This window comes from Uloborus diversus, chromosome 10 (genome assembly GCF_026930045.1).
Source record: "Uloborus diversus isolate 005 chromosome 10, Udiv.v.3.1, whole genome shotgun sequence".
NCBI lineage: Eukaryota > Metazoa > Arthropoda > Arachnida > Araneae > Uloboridae > Uloborus > Uloborus diversus.
This window is the reverse complement of record NC_072740.1, coordinates 3,567,322-3,584,697: the sequence shown is the minus strand read 5'-3', so window position 1 is coordinate 3,584,697 and position 17,376 is coordinate 3,567,322. Positions and strand designations below refer to the sequence as shown.

The 17,376-nt window shown below is 31.8% G+C and overlaps 1 protein-coding gene across 2 annotated transcripts in view; it reads right to left on the bottom strand.

Moving 5' to 3' along the window:
• Positions 1-640: 640 nt before the first annotated feature.
• Positions 641-17,376, bottom strand: part of LOC129231845 (proton-coupled zinc antiporter SLC30A9, mitochondrial-like) — a 127,288-nt gene continuing 110,552 nt past the window's right edge. For both annotated transcript variants that reach the window (XM_054866227.1, XM_054866228.1), the window contains 5 exons: positions 14,368-14,578; positions 10,058-10,120; positions 6,358-6,487; positions 2,072-2,185; positions 641-918 (listed from right to left, as the gene is read on the bottom strand). In XM_054866227.1, coding sequence (XP_054722202.1) covers positions 874-918; positions 2,072-2,185; positions 6,358-6,487; positions 10,058-10,120; positions 14,368-14,578 — 563 coding nt within the window. In that variant the 3' untranslated portion in view covers positions 641-873. The remainder of the gene's footprint in view (positions 919-2,071; positions 2,186-6,357; positions 6,488-10,057; positions 10,121-14,367; positions 14,579-17,376) is intronic.

The following is a 17,376-nucleotide window of genomic DNA, read 5'->3' as shown; positions in this document are numbered from 1 at the left end:
CATTGTAGTTTTAAAAACGTTCTTTTCTACGATATATTGTCCAGAAGCTATTCCTGGTAATTTTTTAAAAATTTTTTAAGTCTTAAAACTGCTGAAGTAGACCATTTTTGCTAAATTTAGAGGAAAAACTAGAATTCAAAGAATCCCAAGGAAAGCCCAAGAAATTTTTCACAATTAAGGTTCTAAAAATACTATTTTATACCTTGTCTAATGATATTAAAGAAAGAAGGTTCAGCAGTTCTATCTTAGAAATTTTACTGAATTGAAGTAATAAACAGAGCAATTGTATTCAACCTTTGAAAAAGGTAAGAGCAGGGATAGGATTAGGAACTCCCCATCGAAATTTGTCGAAATGGAAGTTCCAAAAATGCACTTTTAGATGATCTTTAGTGAAATTATGGAGAGAGGAGGTTTGGGAGCCTTATGTGGTTATGCCTACAAAATTTAAAGAATTTACATTTTTAACAGAAATTATGCGTCACTAACCAAAACACACATATTTAGAACAGGAAATTGATAAGAGATAACTGCAATACTTCAAAATGGGTTCTGACTCAGTTAAAGCTTAGGCACCTGCAGAAATTGCTTAGAAAAAGATGATTTGATGACATACAAGAAAAATACAGATAACTTAAAAGTAAACCTTTAAACAAATTAGAGCAAAGTTTTTCACTTCAGTTTATTTACTTCTAGGTAGATTTCACAATACCATCAATTTAAACATAAATTATAAAAGGAAGAGCATTTGTAAAAACGTTCTACATATACAAGTTGCTTCATTCATAGCACATAACAATTTTCAATATTATACAACTTTGATCATTAGTAAGTACAAGTATTTACATTTCTACAGTTCATACTTTTATGAAGTAGTTACAGAACTTCTAAATCAACATGCCGAATTTCAGGATGCTTTTTCTAAAAACAGAAGAAATTGAATTTATTCATTTGTCTAGGATGAATATCAGATATAGTAAATTTTAATCAACATTTTTATAGTTTAGAAATACAGCATATATACAATACAATACAATACAAATGTGACAACCAGCAACAGGCTCTGGGCCCAGCTAGGCTGGTCCTAGTCAATTTATTAGTTTCCAATGAAGATGCATTTTTAACTTTGAAAACTGAGGGGGCAAAGCAGCCCTTTACTTTTGGAAGTGAAAAGGCTGTTACCCCTTGGGCTCCGTATGAGCCGCCTATATTCTAAAATCCAGCAGAAAAAATTATCCACAGCATTTTGTCAAAACTTTGCATATGAGTTACACAAAAATTTAATGAACTATAACTCACAAAAATGCTAGATTGTTTTAGCAACAAAAACTACTTTTTTCAGTCCCTAAAATTTCAGGCTTTCAGCGTGATAAAATTTTCAGCAACCTGAGCTTAAACATAGCAATTCATTACGACAGGCTGAATTTTGAGCTCATTTTTCCATTCTTATCTAAAAAGAACACCACTGAAGGAAAAAATATGTTCTTTCTAATGGTCTTAACAAAAAGATGATGCAAGATGACAAACTTAAGCTACAGTGGTTTACAAATAGACTATTTTTGCCGCTTAGGATGACAATATTTTTTAGAAAATAGATATTTAAACTCTGCAACTATAACCCATTAAAAACAAGTATTTTGACAATAGAATCACGAAGTACATGCCTTTAAATTATTTTGTTCAAATTTCATAATGACCAAAAATAAAAGGAAAAAATTTCCCCACTATCTTCTTTCATGAGTTTACATGTGTGCTACACAAAATCTAATGAGCTCAAACTCATAAAAATACTTGAATGCATTAACAGCAAAACATACTATAAGTTTCTAAAATTTCAGGCTTCCAGTGTGATAAATTTTCTACAATATTAGCCCAAAGATGGCAATTTTTCACAAAAAGACTATCTGCCAGTTTGGATTACTTTTTTGGGATATCCTAGATCCTCAGGTTTTGATCTTGCAAGCTGATAATTTGCATAGATTAGTTTCAAAGGCATTTCTTCACTTTTTCAAAAATTAGGCGAGTTGACATGGAATGACTCCCCATTACTGAAAAGATTCATTTTAAAAATTACCTTTAAAGCAATTTCAATTCTATCAATCTGGCCACCAAGCATATCCACTATGCTTTCACCATGCTTCAACATAAATAATTCCACATCTTCAATAGATTTCAAATTCTGCATTTCCTATATAAGAAACAGAACATAGAATTGTTGCAATCACAATATTTACATACAGTGAAAAATGCTTAAATGCTTTTTATTTAAAAAAATCAGTCTAAGTTTGATGACTGGAAATCCAAATAACTCAATATATATCATTTCAATGGGTGAAAAGTACAGTTGAGGCTCAATGGTTTTTGGGATCATAAAAAAAATTTCTAAGAACAAGTTCATAAAACTGAAATGCACTCAGAACTAGGTACTATTAACAAATATGCAAACTTCCGTGGTAAGCTATACTGAAAACAAAGATATTCATTTGAATAAATTGAATATGTACTACAACAAAATAAAGACAAGCAATAAAAATACCATCGTACTCACTGGTTTAAGCATAGCACATTGATTACTTCAGCCGCTTTTAATTTTTGTTTGCATGGATAAAATAGTTTGAAAGCTAACATAATTACAATTTATCAACACTAAGAGTTTCTTCTTTCTTGTTTTGTGCAAAAAAAAAAAATGTCTTAACCAAGACATGCAAAACTTCATATCAAATTGTCAAGATTCTCTGATCACTTTAAACTGAACTATTTCTTATAGGAATAAAAACTATCAGGGGAGGACAAAATTACGGTATAAATTAGTTGTTATGGACTCATCAGTCTGGAATAGACAATAACTGAGCTAGAGGCAGTGTCATCTCATTGAAGCAGAGAGTGCCAACAAACTGGTAGCTAAAATAAGTTCAGCACACTAGCGAGGTCATCAGCAATGATGTGGTTCAACTTGTTAATTGAAGGCAAAGCTTAGGCATTAACTTTGGATATTTACTTTAATTACCAGTTTGATGGGACTATCAGCTTCAATTATATGAAATCTGCCTCCAGCTCTGTTATTTCCTATTCCAAACTAATGAGTCCATAATAAGGACGAAACTGTAGTCTTTGGATGGCATAACCAGGTTGGTGGTATATTGCACATAGTTCTGCTTAATCTTGGCTTATGGATGGTAATTTACTGCTTACTACCCAAGCATTGTTTTCAATAAATGAATTGAACTACACCATTGCTGCACTCTTGCTTGTGTGCTAAACTTCCTTTAGCTACCAGTTTGTTGCCACTCACAGCTTCAGTGAGATGACATCTGCCTCCAGCTTGTCTATTGTTTATTCCAGACTGATGAGTCCATAACAAAGACAAAACAGCAGTCTCTGGATGGCATAACATTGCTGTCAATATATTGCATACTAATTTGAAATCAGATTTCAAGTTCTATTGATTTTGAAAAGTCTTTCTTTTACATTGAAAAAAACAGTTTTGCAAAACTTTTAACAATATTGTAAACTTCAACACCTTACTTTTTTTTTTTTTACATTTATGGGTAAAAACCCTTTGAGAATTAAAATTCGACGGTATGTACCTATAAGCGATCTGCATATGTTTGTATGCATGTCACTAGAACTCCTTGAGAATGGGTGAGAGTTGAGAATCTATCTGGGTATAAAATTTTTTTTACAAGAAATGATGAAATAGACATGACACCTGGCAAATTGTCTCATGTTTGATCACTAACTCTAGCTAATCGAGTTCTACGTTTGTATTTTTTAGTGGAATCTCCTTCCCAAAATTTAATAATTCTTGCAGTATACGTCGTCAAAGTTTGCACTCCAATCTGGTTTGCTACCAAAGGTTACACTTTCTGTTAAGATGGGGCTTGTGGGGCACTTGTTTAAACTCATCACTGTAACTAGATATTTATCCACTGAGTTGAAGGCCAAAATATATTCTGTAATCCAAAGAAACAGTTATTTTACACACCCTGAAACTTTATTGATTGCAATGCCAACGAACTCAGAACAGCATGCAGAAGCTTGTACTGTTCAGCAAAATAGACTCAGACTTTTTACATTCCTGTTGCTAACTTTGATGCAGTACCTTACATTGATCTCATTGACTGGAAAAATGTGTCTGATCCACCAACACTGAAATCAATCTCTGACAAAGATACTCAAATGTTTGTTTTCGTAGGAAAAGAAGTCTTTACTATGCCTGCCATGTCACGCACAGGCTGTTGAAAAGGCTACACCATGCAAAAAGACCACTTTATAACGAACCAACTGGAGCCCCGGAAAGTTGTGCAAAAATTTGGAAGTAAGAAGGCTTTCATGCCATTTAAAGATAAGTATTTTCAATATGGTAAATAGGATTGGTTGAGGTAAGTGGGACACCTTTTGAGAATAGTTCGTTTTTGAAACCTCAAAAAAAAAATTTTGAAACAAAAACTTATTGTCTTATTTTATCTTGGACATTATTAACAAACGAAAGTTCATCATTATTTTCTAAAATAATTCTTTAAATATTCTTAACGATTATATTTTTTAAAAAATCAGATGGGTGTCCCACTTACCCCATAATAAAGGGTAAGTGGGCCACCCCCTCTCCTTTATTTTAGTTTAAATGAAGCACGTCTAAGAAAGGGGTAAGGGAGTTTTACTTGATAAAGCACATAAATTTTTAGTATGAATTATTTTTTTGTTAATGCATTCCCTTATGAGATATTTACTGTCTTATAAATCTGCATGAGAGAAAAAATTTAAAACAAAAAACAAAACAATTACATTGTGGAATTTATTGAAAGCCAATAAGTACATATTATGCTTATGATATAAAGGTAACCCTCCTCTTGCAAAGTTATTAATAATATTTTATACAAAAATTCTTGTTGCCGTATACACTTAACGTTAAACTATACATCAAAGTTTAAAAATTATAAAAAAATACTAAAAACTAACCTGAAAACACTTCTTTGAAAAATATTGCTTGAACCCGCAAAAAAATATTTTTCAGAATATATTTTTGACTAAGTTCTACGACCTAGAACAAAATTCCACGAAACCCAAATACATGAAAAACTAATCACTGTGATGAAAGATGACATGATCAGTGCAAAAAAAACTAAAAACTATATGTATGTTTCTGTTTTATGGGGTTGAATCATTTACCCCAACCAACCCTATAAGACTATTATAAACGTTTTTTAATAAATTAATAATACTCAGACAATCTTAAGTTGTTACATATATGTGTACATTAATTTGTACTTTTGCTTTTCAATTTTTTAATGAAAATAGAATTTTTTTTCTTAAATATGTGGTTTTCAAACTCAATCCGGATGCAGGAAATGATCTCCTAATCAAATGAAATTTTATGTATAACCTTAAAACGTCATTCGGCACATTTGTCTTGTCCTGCCTGATGGAAATCGGAAACTTTTTTTTTTACCATACAATGGTGACCCAAACCTAGTATATATCAGTGGGGATGGCAGTTATGGGGTTACCTTAGATATTATTTAAAAACACATTTTTGTTTTTTAAATGGTTCCCTCTACCAAAAGGGGATTGCAGTATCGATTCAAAATCTGTATTGTTGGAAAGCCCCTGAAAAACTCTCTTTGAAGATTTTTACAATGCTCTAAAACATGATGGGCCTTAAATTGGGTAAGAAAAATTTCTGGAGAGTGAAAATTCATTTCCATAAAATTATCTAAGCATGATTGACTAATATGAAAAAAAAAAAGCTTAATAATATTATATGTTGCACATTATCAAGTTAGAAATTATTGTTGATAATGAGCTCAGTTCGGAATTGGCTCTAAGAAAAAAGCTTAAAGTAATACTGAACAAAGGATACTGAAAATTTTTACAAAATTAAAGCAGAGATTTAAAACAACTAAGAAAGCTAGAAGCTGTACAGCAAACATGGTAAGATATTAAAGTTGGAACATTAAAAAAATCACTTTTTTTAAAAATAAAAAACGCCAATTATCTTGAACTACTGTCAATTGCAAGACTAAAAAAGCAGATCTACTAATGGTTGATGAAAATAAGCCTTGAAAATGAGAAACACTTTTATTTTCATTTCATTAATTTTTCTTTGGCAACAGCATACAGTACTTTGAAATATGTTACATAAAGGTAACAGTAGCATCAGCTACGCAACTGGAAAGAATTGGGTGCAAAACCTCATTATTTCAACAAAGATCAAGGAATGAATACTAGATTTACAATTAAATAAGTTGGAATTTTTGAAATAGTAAGAACAGCATTTTCTTTTTCATTACCAGCATTCACTGTCAGCTCCCAAATTTGTCAACAGGAGATATATAAAATAGACTAAAATAATTAACTAACTTGCAGTAAAGCATCTAAATCTTGAGAATCCAAGTATGACCGTGAAAGCTGCCTTCCATCAAAATCAACTTCTGCTTTGTACCGAACATAATTGTTTCCCATGTCGGTAGCTTTTACATCATGAATAGCCCTTGAAAAGATAACAACTGTAATTGATATATAGCTGTTGACATTGTAAACTTGCAAGAAAACAATTAAAAAATAAATAAATAAAATCAATACATATCAAAAATTTGGAGCACAAAATGTTTCTTTAAGAATAAAAAAAGAAAACATATAAAATAAATTCATTTCAATAATTTAGACAAAATCCCTTTCAAGAAAATGATTACTTACATGGCTGCCACACTTTCAAAAGTTTCGGCCATCGTTTTTTTTTTTTTTTCCATGTTCAAAATGATTTTTATAGATGAAACAAATCTTTACTTTTGAATCTCTCACTCTCAAAAAAGGTCTTATTCTTTGGAGGACAAAAAACCGGCCCATCTGCTAAAGTTAAAAAGATAAGCTGTTTTTTTCCCCCCAAAAATAACTAAGATACTCAATCAGTTGATTTCAACCATTCTTATCTTAATCTGGAAAGTTTCGTTAAAGTTTTTATCACAATGCATCTTATAGCCAAGAATCTCATACCTGATTTTTTTTTTTTTTTTTTTGTATGAAATATGAACTATTTATGTAACATGAACTATACAATCGGAAGCTTTTTTTCTGCAGTAGCAAATAGTAAGTTTTTTTAAAATTGTATTTTATTATTAGGTTCTTTTTCTACTTTTACCTCCAAAAAATCTTGGAAAATGATATGTTATTTTTTTATTTAGGTTTTAATTTTTACTTAAACTTACAATTTGGTTTTGCTATATAGTTACAGCATCAAAAATTAGCATTATATATGTCTAAAACATCAAACTAAGCGCTAACATTTTGGTGGCGAAATGGAGCCACGCGCTTTTCAGTCCTGGCCAATTTTTAGAGTGGCACCCATGATTACTTAACAGAAATCAACATAAAAATACTCTCACGAATAACACAAGTTTAAACTTAACAATTAGATGCCTTGAGTTAGTTTTCATATGCTAAACAATCAAGTTATACAAACTTATACAAATACAAATGTGACGACCAGCAACAGGCTCTGGGCCCAGCTAGGCTGGTCCTAGTCAATTAATTAGTCCCCAATGAAGATCAATGGCCCTCTTAAAGCTATCCACTCCCTTGCTCATTACCGCCTCTTCCGGTAAGCTATTCGTTACTATTTCTGAAACTCGGAAGGTAAAAGAAAAAACTGAAAATACATAATTCAAGCAATACCTTATTAGAACCTTTTGAAGTTTGACATTTTCTAGTATTTTTCTTCTTTTTTTGTGTGTGTCTTTTCAAATAATTTTTGAAAAATGATTTGTCCAATGTTATTAGTTGTTGCTGTTCTTAAATTCATGAATGAATATATAAACACACATACTAATTATGTATCACATTAAGAAAAACCTTTACATGCTGCTATGCATACACCAGAGTAAGTTTATTGCTTAACATTGCTAAAATTATAAAAGTGAAGTTTTTTGGAACAGAAAAAAGTAAAACACTTATTTCAAACAAACGATTTAAAATGCATTTAAAATTACAATGACTCAAGATAATATTTTCCTTTTGCATCGAAAGAGACAAACTACACAGTTTATCACTTAATAATTAATAATTTATCTGGCAGAGAAATAAAAATATAATAACAATAAAAATTAATATAACCATTTAAAATTTATTTCAACAGGTTAAATAAGAAATATTTGTAAATTATGCCTTTAACCTTTCTACCCAAGTTTGCATTGATAAGTTTCTTATGAATAAAAGTGATTTTGCACTAAGATTTCATTTTTCACCATCAATACTAAAAGTTATTTCAATTCAGCCACTTAGGTATCAGAAAACTGTACTTGGCATGAACATGGGCTTTTTGAACTATCAAAGGGCCTCATACCAGAAACAGCTTAGGGCCAACACCAAGTCTGAATCCAGCTCTGACAATGAGTATTCCAGACAGGATAGAGTTGTTTTTAAACAACAAACTGCAGAGTTTTATGAAAATGATTTTTAAACCATTACAAAGCACACACATTGGAAAAATGAAAATGCAAAATCCTGGCAAGAATATACTGTAACTAGTGAAACATCGTCAAAAAAAATCATTGAAGGAGACAAAATCATGAAGCAGCCAAAAACCACCACTGGGAGCCACACTCATTGTACTGGACCTTTCTTAATAACACAATAAATAATTTCATCACTCTCACAGATGCAAACTCAAAATTACCAGAGGTCTATTTTATATACAGAAAACTCTCCCATAAGCAAATCAACTAGAGATCTACTGAAAAACATTTTAAGTGTCCATAGCATTTCCTAGGCTTATGTTTGATAATGATTCAGTTTTAAAAGTACTGAATTCAAAGAACCTTTCAAAGAAAATGGAATTGATTGCAATAACACTACACTAGGGCACCGTACTACAACTAGCTAAGCGGAGAGGTGTGTTCAAACAAACTATACTCTATTACAAGTAAAAATACCTTTAACTGATAAAGTTCAAGAAATTTTACTTCACTACAGACCCTTAACTATGGAAGACACTGAGTCTAATAATTAGGCCACCAAATCAGAGCTAAATTAGATTGGCTACAGCCACTAAAAACAATAACTTTGCAATGCAGATTCCACTTAAGCCACCAGGGAGAAATTTAAACACTGCAGACTGTGTACAATCTCAATATTATCTGAAACAAAGCTGCAACTGTAAAGAAACTCGAAATATTTCACTAGATCTTTGAGCTGAACATTCTCTTAAATGACATTTTAACCAGCTTAGCAACTGGAAAATTAAAGCACTGACAACAGTACATTGCAATCTCTCCAGTGAAAGAGGTTTTAGGAGGTAAACTGTCCTGCTCAGAGAGTGCAGTTTTCAACAAAAGCATACATCAAATCTCTCTATTGAGAACAAGTAACAAATTTAGCTACTTCGTCAGAGAGCATCAATTCACACGAGTAATGGAGATCAGAGGGAATTAAACAACCTTTCAGATGTCTAGCAATTTGGCACATGAGAATAGCGATAATGAGAAAAAATATTATCATAATAAAAATAAAAAAAAAAAAAAAACAAGCATAGAGTCAAGTTTAAAGAAATAGCCTTTTTATCAAAGCATTGTACAAAAAAAGATGTTTTGGAGCAGTAGTGGCAGCTCTGCATAACAGGAAAAAAATCATGATCACGATGAATCTTAGGGGTAACATGACTACCCCTAGAATTTCTGAAGAAGTCATTTTTGAAATAATATAGGGAGGGGGAGGGGAGAGATTTTTTAATTGTCATTTGTGATAGCTATTTGAATCTAATTACTACTTCAAAACAAAGAGATTAATCCATATCATTGATTTTATGATTATGACAGCAAACATTTAATAAAAAATTTAAAAAAAAAATGAATATCTCATAAAGAATAACCCTGAAACTATTAGGTTCAGAGTAATTTTCTTAAAGTGGTCCTACTTTGGATGAAAAAAATATTTAAGTGCCTTTTAATAATTTTCTAAATTATTAAATTTTTAAGGACAGAGTAGAAGAGTATTATAAATCAGAAATTAAAATGGAAATTGGAATCTAATATGCTTTAATTTACACTTGAGAAAAATGAATACATACCGAATCATGACATCATTTTCCATTTCCTTATTTATTTCTTGCAACCTTTCTGCTGGAATTGATCTGTGGAGAAAAACAGATCAATTACATGCATTTCTGTAGGAAACTATCAACAAGGTAACAAATTAAAATATAATGAAATAAAGTCTAGGTTTTTCTTTTAATGATAAAAACCTAATTTAAATTCTTGCAGCCAGTTAAATTTCAAAAAGACAATCTCCAAATATTTCTGAAGCTCAATATTTCAACTTTAAAAAAATCACTAAAAAGCAATGCTGAGTTTCTAAAATTTTGTCATAAGATCATATTTGGAGCTGTTTCATAATGTTTTCTTTCTTTTTCAAATTTTCATCCTTTCCTTACTAAGAAGTCAGCTCAGGGCCTACAAGAGGTCATGTGAGCCTAATAGGTAACTAGGCCCTAGTTACCTACTAGGGGTAGAGGTAGTTACCTACTAGGGCCTAGGGTTACAAGCCAGGCCCCTAAGGGGCCTGGCTTGAGTTGGAGTCGTAAAAGTTTTATAGGTTTCATGGAGGGAGGGGGTCCTGGCAGCCAAACTGACACCTAGTGCAAGCCTTGGCTCTTGGCGGCCTTAGGTCAGTTACTTTCTTACTGAGAAGGTGTAGGCAATTATAAGTTCTCAAAGAAGATCAAGAGCCCCCTTAAACCTATTCACCCTATTGCAAGTCACAGCTGGTTCTGGTAAAATATTCCAAATACCTAAAACCTTGTTGAAGTAGTAATTTTTACTGATTTCACTGGAAAGATAATCATTTCTAGCCTTTTTTCAACTTTTAGTCAAATCGTTCAGTGTTTTTTCGCTTATTCCAGTGGTGAAATTGACCCTCAAAACAATAAAAGGTGCTACATGCACATTCAGTTATAACAGAACAGGTAAAGAGAAATAGTCTAGGAAAAAAACATTGCTTCCTCCCACTTCCGAAGAACTTTTATTCTTTATTGATGTTCTAAAATTTAAGTTAAAGAAAAACTCAGCACTTTTCCTGGAAAAGAAACATCTCGGATAACTTCTGGTGGAGAAGAAAGAACCATTAATAAATATAATAATAGTCTTGCATTATTAAAGATATTAATTTATACTTTTGATAATGATCATTTTGGATGTGAGTAACAAGTTATGGCTAATTATTCTACATTTTTCGTTACTGGAAATCCAAGACACACCAGTTAAAAGTACCCAAACTTCTGGGTTAGCCCATAAAAGTTTCATGCCTGTTATTCAATTGTAAAAAATAGTTAGTTGCTTTTGGTCAGTTATGAATGACAGTTAGAGGCTTCAATAATATGTTATGATTATCAATATGTTTTTCTTTTTTTATAAAAATAAGGAGAAAGTCAAGAACAGAAAGATAATAAATTCTTGAGAAGTCTTTTTGTAAATTGTAGAATTGACATTCAAAATTATTTAAAGGACAAAAACAAACTCTTACAGTAGACGGGAAAAACGGATTAAAGTTGTCATTAAAATATCTGCTGAAAATAAACTAATGTGTCATTTTATTTTCTAATCAAATTATTTACTAACTACAAATAATTCATTAGAAAAGCTTCAGAAGTTATTTTAAGTATTCCTAATTGTTTTCTTCTTTTCCAGTACAATTTCATTTTTGTCACCAAACTTGCTTTGAATGTCAACTCCTCAACTGTAAACAACTAGGTTGATTATTTAAAACACAAAGATTTGTTCATATTTTTATGGTATAAAAATTACTTTTATACTATACAAAATATACAAACTATTTTTCTTTTCTATTATCAGATTGCCGACACTCACACATTGAGTGATTCGATAACATAAACCAAATCTTAACAATTTGGAGATAGGTTTTCACTCGCACACTAATGCAACATGTACAAACTTTATTTTGCAATTTCAATTTTGTCTTTGCATTCCTTTTGTCTATTGCTCCTTAACAAAATTTAATTTGTGAATTATTCTCCTAAAAACAGTAATTTTGAGCTCATTTAGTTCAAAAGAAATTAAAGTGGGTGGAATCAGATGAAAGTTTTTATAGAGATAACCATATATAGTGATGTGCCTGATTAATAATAGTGTATATCCGCGGATACGAATATGGATTATTCGTGTCCAGGTTCACAAATATGGATCTCAGCATTTTTTACCCAATTTAATCCTGGTCAAAGAGTAAAATTTGTAATGGAAGGTATTTCTGTAAGGGTAAAGGCACAACTTCTTTAAAACTCCATCTACACCAAAAATATCTTCTTGAACAGGGTTTCTCGCCCTACCAGGCTCTGCACCCCCTCCCCCTTTGAACATTGATGTGAGCTAACTCTTACATTGGTCTCTTTCCATTAGACCCCCCCCCCCCCCCTCCATCAATTCACTCATTAGAGAGAGAATGAAAAATTCATTACCATTTGTTTCCAGTAGTTAGATCTTTCTGATATTTGAGTTCATTCACTTACAAATATTCTCAAATAAGGAAATAACCAATGATTATTAAGTTTTTATGCATTATTTAATTTTATTTACATGTAAAAACTGATAAGAGGGAATGACGGATGCAAAAAACTTTATCTGGTTTTATGCTTTTATATAGATTTCAAGAACAAATTGCAATAACTTGAAGAAGCAAATATGCTGCAGTATTTTTCTGGGTTGCCATATGTACACCACTCAACATTGTGCTGAAAAAAAAATAGTTAATTATGGTTACGTGAAAGGAACTAAATGTTGTGAGGGATTGACACTATCCACTAGGGAAAAGCTTAAAAATAATTGACTGACTAATTTCTAATGAAAAATTAGTTTTATAGGGCTCTTTTTACTTAAATTATTCAATATTTTAAAATAAAAAACACAAAAATGGGAACTTACTGTATCTTTTCTTAGAAATAGTTTTTGCTTATTTTTTACTAACAGTGGGGACAAGTGAGGAAATGACATTTTGGTACCTCAGACTCACATAAAATAAAGATAAATAAAATATAGAAATTTTACTTTACATATCTTGTTAACTCTATTCTGAAAAGTATTTAAGCCCCTAAAAATATGTATTAGTCATGAAATATTTATAAATTATAACAAGTGCACAAAAATGACCATTTATGTGAGAATGACCTATGAGGAAACAACTTTCAATCAGCATATCTGGGTTATCAGATGGACAATTTTCTAATAGGTATAACGCATCTTTAGAAATAAGTCTTCTTTTCCACACTAGTCAAAAACAAAGACTGTTTTATGTAGAAATAAATTTAAATATTTCATAAAACATTTCTGAAACCACAAAATAATAGTTTATCTAACTTTTAGGAAAGAAATAAACATGCACTGTAATACAGGGTGATTCTGAACTCTTGGGCAAAACTTCAAAGGGTGATAGAGGGGATGATAAGACACAAAAAAAATAATATAGGAACACTGGTTGCAAACGCAATGCTGACGCACTACATGCACACAAAGTCAGAAGTTGATGGATGCAGAACAGGTAAAAAATTTATTACACAAAGACGATTTTGTACAGCATTTTAGTTTTTAAGACAGGTGTAAAGTGGTTGTTGAAATTTGTGGCCTGCAGCTGTAATACATGCATCACAATTGTTAAGCCCATAGTGTAATTTGAAGTCAAAAAGAAGGCGCTACGATCACCACCAGATGTTATTCAAAAAGTGGCAACATTTATATACGTAGGAGTGTGCCTTGTGTAGTGTTAGAGTGTGGGAGTCCGCAAGTGTTGTCCAATCCCCAAGAGAATAAAGAGTTTTCTTTAGGTAATACAGTTCACTTGTGTGTGTTTTTGAGTTTGTGTGACTAACGTGAAAGTCGACAAAACATTGTGGTCCTTATAGAGCCGTAGTAGCTTCAAACCTTTTGTAACTGTGCAGTGCAAATTGAAATGATTTGGAACAATAGCGGATTTAAGTGCCACTAGTCATCCAAGAACTGTCAGGAAGGAAATTTAATATTTCATTTCTATTCAAGTGCAAATTAATTCATTGTGTCAAAATGGATGTTCTTTTAGTACATAAAAGAGAGCTTAAATCGGGTATTACAAAGGCATCTAATGGATTAGTTAAAGGCTCTTTCAATAAAATTCAATTGGAGCTCTATGAGAAAAAGTGTGACAATTTGAAAGTGTATGCTCCAATGTTTTGGAGAAAGTATTTGAGACTTGTGATGAGAAAGATATTGGTAAATTTATTGAAGAACAATGTTCAAGAACACTTTTCCGAGTATCAAGAACTCGGCAAATTGCTGAGTCAAGGAGTATAAAACGGAGTATTTGGGTATGAAACTACAATAAATTAGCTTAATTTAATACCTTCCAACCAATGCAGCAGTATTGGTATAAATTATGAAAGAGGCAACAGCACCTAGTAATCCACCAACAACAAGAGAGCCAACAGCGTCATAAAAAGGCAGACCAGTATAAGAGGTTAATCCCATGCATGTCGCAGCTATACCAATGCCTATTACAGAAGCTATGTCTTCTAACAGCACCACATTTACACTTGGATCTTGACCACGAAGAACTACAATTAATAAAATTACAATTAGAAATAAAAAAGTTCTTCGGATTAAAAATTGAAATAGAATAAGTTTTTCTTCTTTTTTTGATGGTAAACAAAAGAAGAACTTTAAGCAGTTTTTTTTCCTCCGCTACATTATATCATGAGTAAGGCTCCAGTCAGGACTGCCCCAAACTGCAATGTGGCTTGGGGCAGTTCAGACTGCAACAAACATGGGGATAGCTTACTGGAAGACATACATAAAAATATATCACCAGCTGATATATTTTTATGCGATCCCTGTGCACAGCTTGGCTGGTCCAAGTCAGTTTATAAGACCCATATAAAGATCAATGGTCCTCTTAAATCTATCTACCCTCTTGCTCATTACAGCCTCTTCCAGTAAACTGTTCCAAGTGCCCACAAAACTACTTAAGTAAAACATTTTTTTCTAATTTCCAGGTTAGCAAGACATTTGAATAACTTAAAACGACTGAATCATGTCCCTTCTGACCCACTTTTGCTCCAGGCTACACATATTAAGCCTTTTCAGTCTAGTATCATAATCTAAATTTAAAAGTCCCCTTGGTAACCTAATAGCATTAGAACTGTTTCCAATAAAGATATAGCTTTCTTGAGATAAGGAGACCAAAACTGAACAGCATCCTCCAAATGAGGTCTTACCAAACTTGTATACAAAAGCAAAAGAATCGTTTTAGATTTGTTTGAAATAGATCTATTGACAAACCAAAGCATTCTGTTGGCTTTGTTACTTGCAATGCTGCACTGCTGACTAAATTTGAAGTCCTGATTTATCAAGATACCTAGATCAATAATAGTATAGAAGCCTATGATGCTAAATGCAGATTTACTCGACTGTTGTGGGGACCTATTAGATTTTGTAGTTTAGATTATAAGAAGAAAATGATAGATAATGTTCCCCTTTAGTGGTGGGGAAAGTGTCTACTGATATTTAAAATGGAAAAAAAAAAAAAAAAACAGCAACATAGAAATGTTCAAGCATGTCAGACATTGAGTTTTGATGCTCCAACTTGTCTGTGAACCGAAGGTATGTTAGCCTGCCAATTTGCGAGGTGGGGGGTGTAACTATCTGAAAGGGTAGACAAAAAAAAAAAAAATAGCATGTCAGATATTCAGAGGGTATATTAAATGAACCTTAAAAATGCAACTATTCAAAAGACTAACATTTTGAAAGGGATACAAGCTCGTAGGGAATACTTGAAAATGCAAAAAAAAAACACCATATTGAAATACTTGAGCAGGTCAGATTTTTATACTAAAGGTTCAGCTTGATGTTCTAGACCTGGTAACCTAAAATCTGATTATTTAGAGGGGTAGCATTAATATGACCACTAGAAAAAAAATCGTACATGTAATACTTACTAACCAATGAAATATTCTGTGCTTTGTGATGAGCCTTAATCGCTTACTGCGCATGTGTATGCTCAGCAGTCTTGCATAATATAGACAAACGTGCGAACAGCATTCACAGAAAATGTTTGGCACTACAGAAAATATTTTTAAACTACCAATGTTAATTTATAAAAAAAAAAGGGGGGGGGGAATAAAAAAATTCCCACAGTTTTGAAATCGCGATCATAGTATTCTAATTACTTAAAGACAAAGGAGCAAATGGTTGCAAATTGAGAGTGCTTCTACTATGACTGTATGGTTCTTCATTTTACACAGCTTGAATCGCGTAAGAAGAAAATTCAAGCTATGTAAAACAAACAAATTTACAGAGGGAAAAAAACCACAGATAATCCATCGCAGTGTATAATCCACACCTCATTAATTTTACACTTGTTTAACAGATAATGCGTATGAATATACGGTATTTATTTTTGCAGAAATACTCAATTTTAAATGATTAGTTGTTTTTGTCGATTTGTTCACAAAATCAAACATCTTGATAAAATTTTCAAGTAAAAAGCAGGTAGCTTATGTTTTATCTTTGTCAGCAACTTGAGTAGTTTCAGATCTACATGAACTTTTTCACTATGAAATGAAAATAATAATAATGATCATGTGATTGACATTGGGCAAAAAATAATGGTTGAGGCAATTTTCTTCAGTTGGTGAAAAATAAACAAAAACTATATGTTATTGCAAAAGAAAAAAAAAGAATTAAATGATTTTAAACCAATTTTTTTTGTCTTTTTTTATGTTTGAATATAAATTTATTTTTTTATTCAAGGGTGAATAGTGTAAAATAATTATTTGCAGAAAATTTTTCAGTTAGGATTTGTGTTCGCAGAAAGCTTTTTATTTTATCTAAGTCTGACGCTCAGAACTTGACAGATGATTTTTATTACTTCTGCTAGCAGAAATCAGCAGATTTTTTTTTTTTATTTTGTGATTTTTTTTTTTTCAAAATAAAAAAAAGTCAACCACGCTCGAGAATATCAAGACAACATTTTTTTTTTACAACATTGTAACCCTTACATCACGCTCAAATCATCAGATTTTCTAAGTATACACTTTTTAGCTAGTAATTAACCCACCTTATCTTAATCTGACGAGCTTCAATAAATCTGATGATCATTTTTTTTACTAATCTGGCGAGCTCTCCTAGCCGCATCCACCAACAAAAAGAGCCAATATTTGGTGTAGGTACTCGACAGGACGTAAGGTATCTCCCCCATGTTTATCTGATGAGCTTGAATAAATCCCCAAAAACACTTTGGGCTCCTTCCTCTATTATAACATTTTCTGCCTGGCTAATGACTGAATCCTGTAAACAATAGATTGAATACTTATTTCCTTGAGTTAAATGTAGCACTCGACATTTCTCAACATTA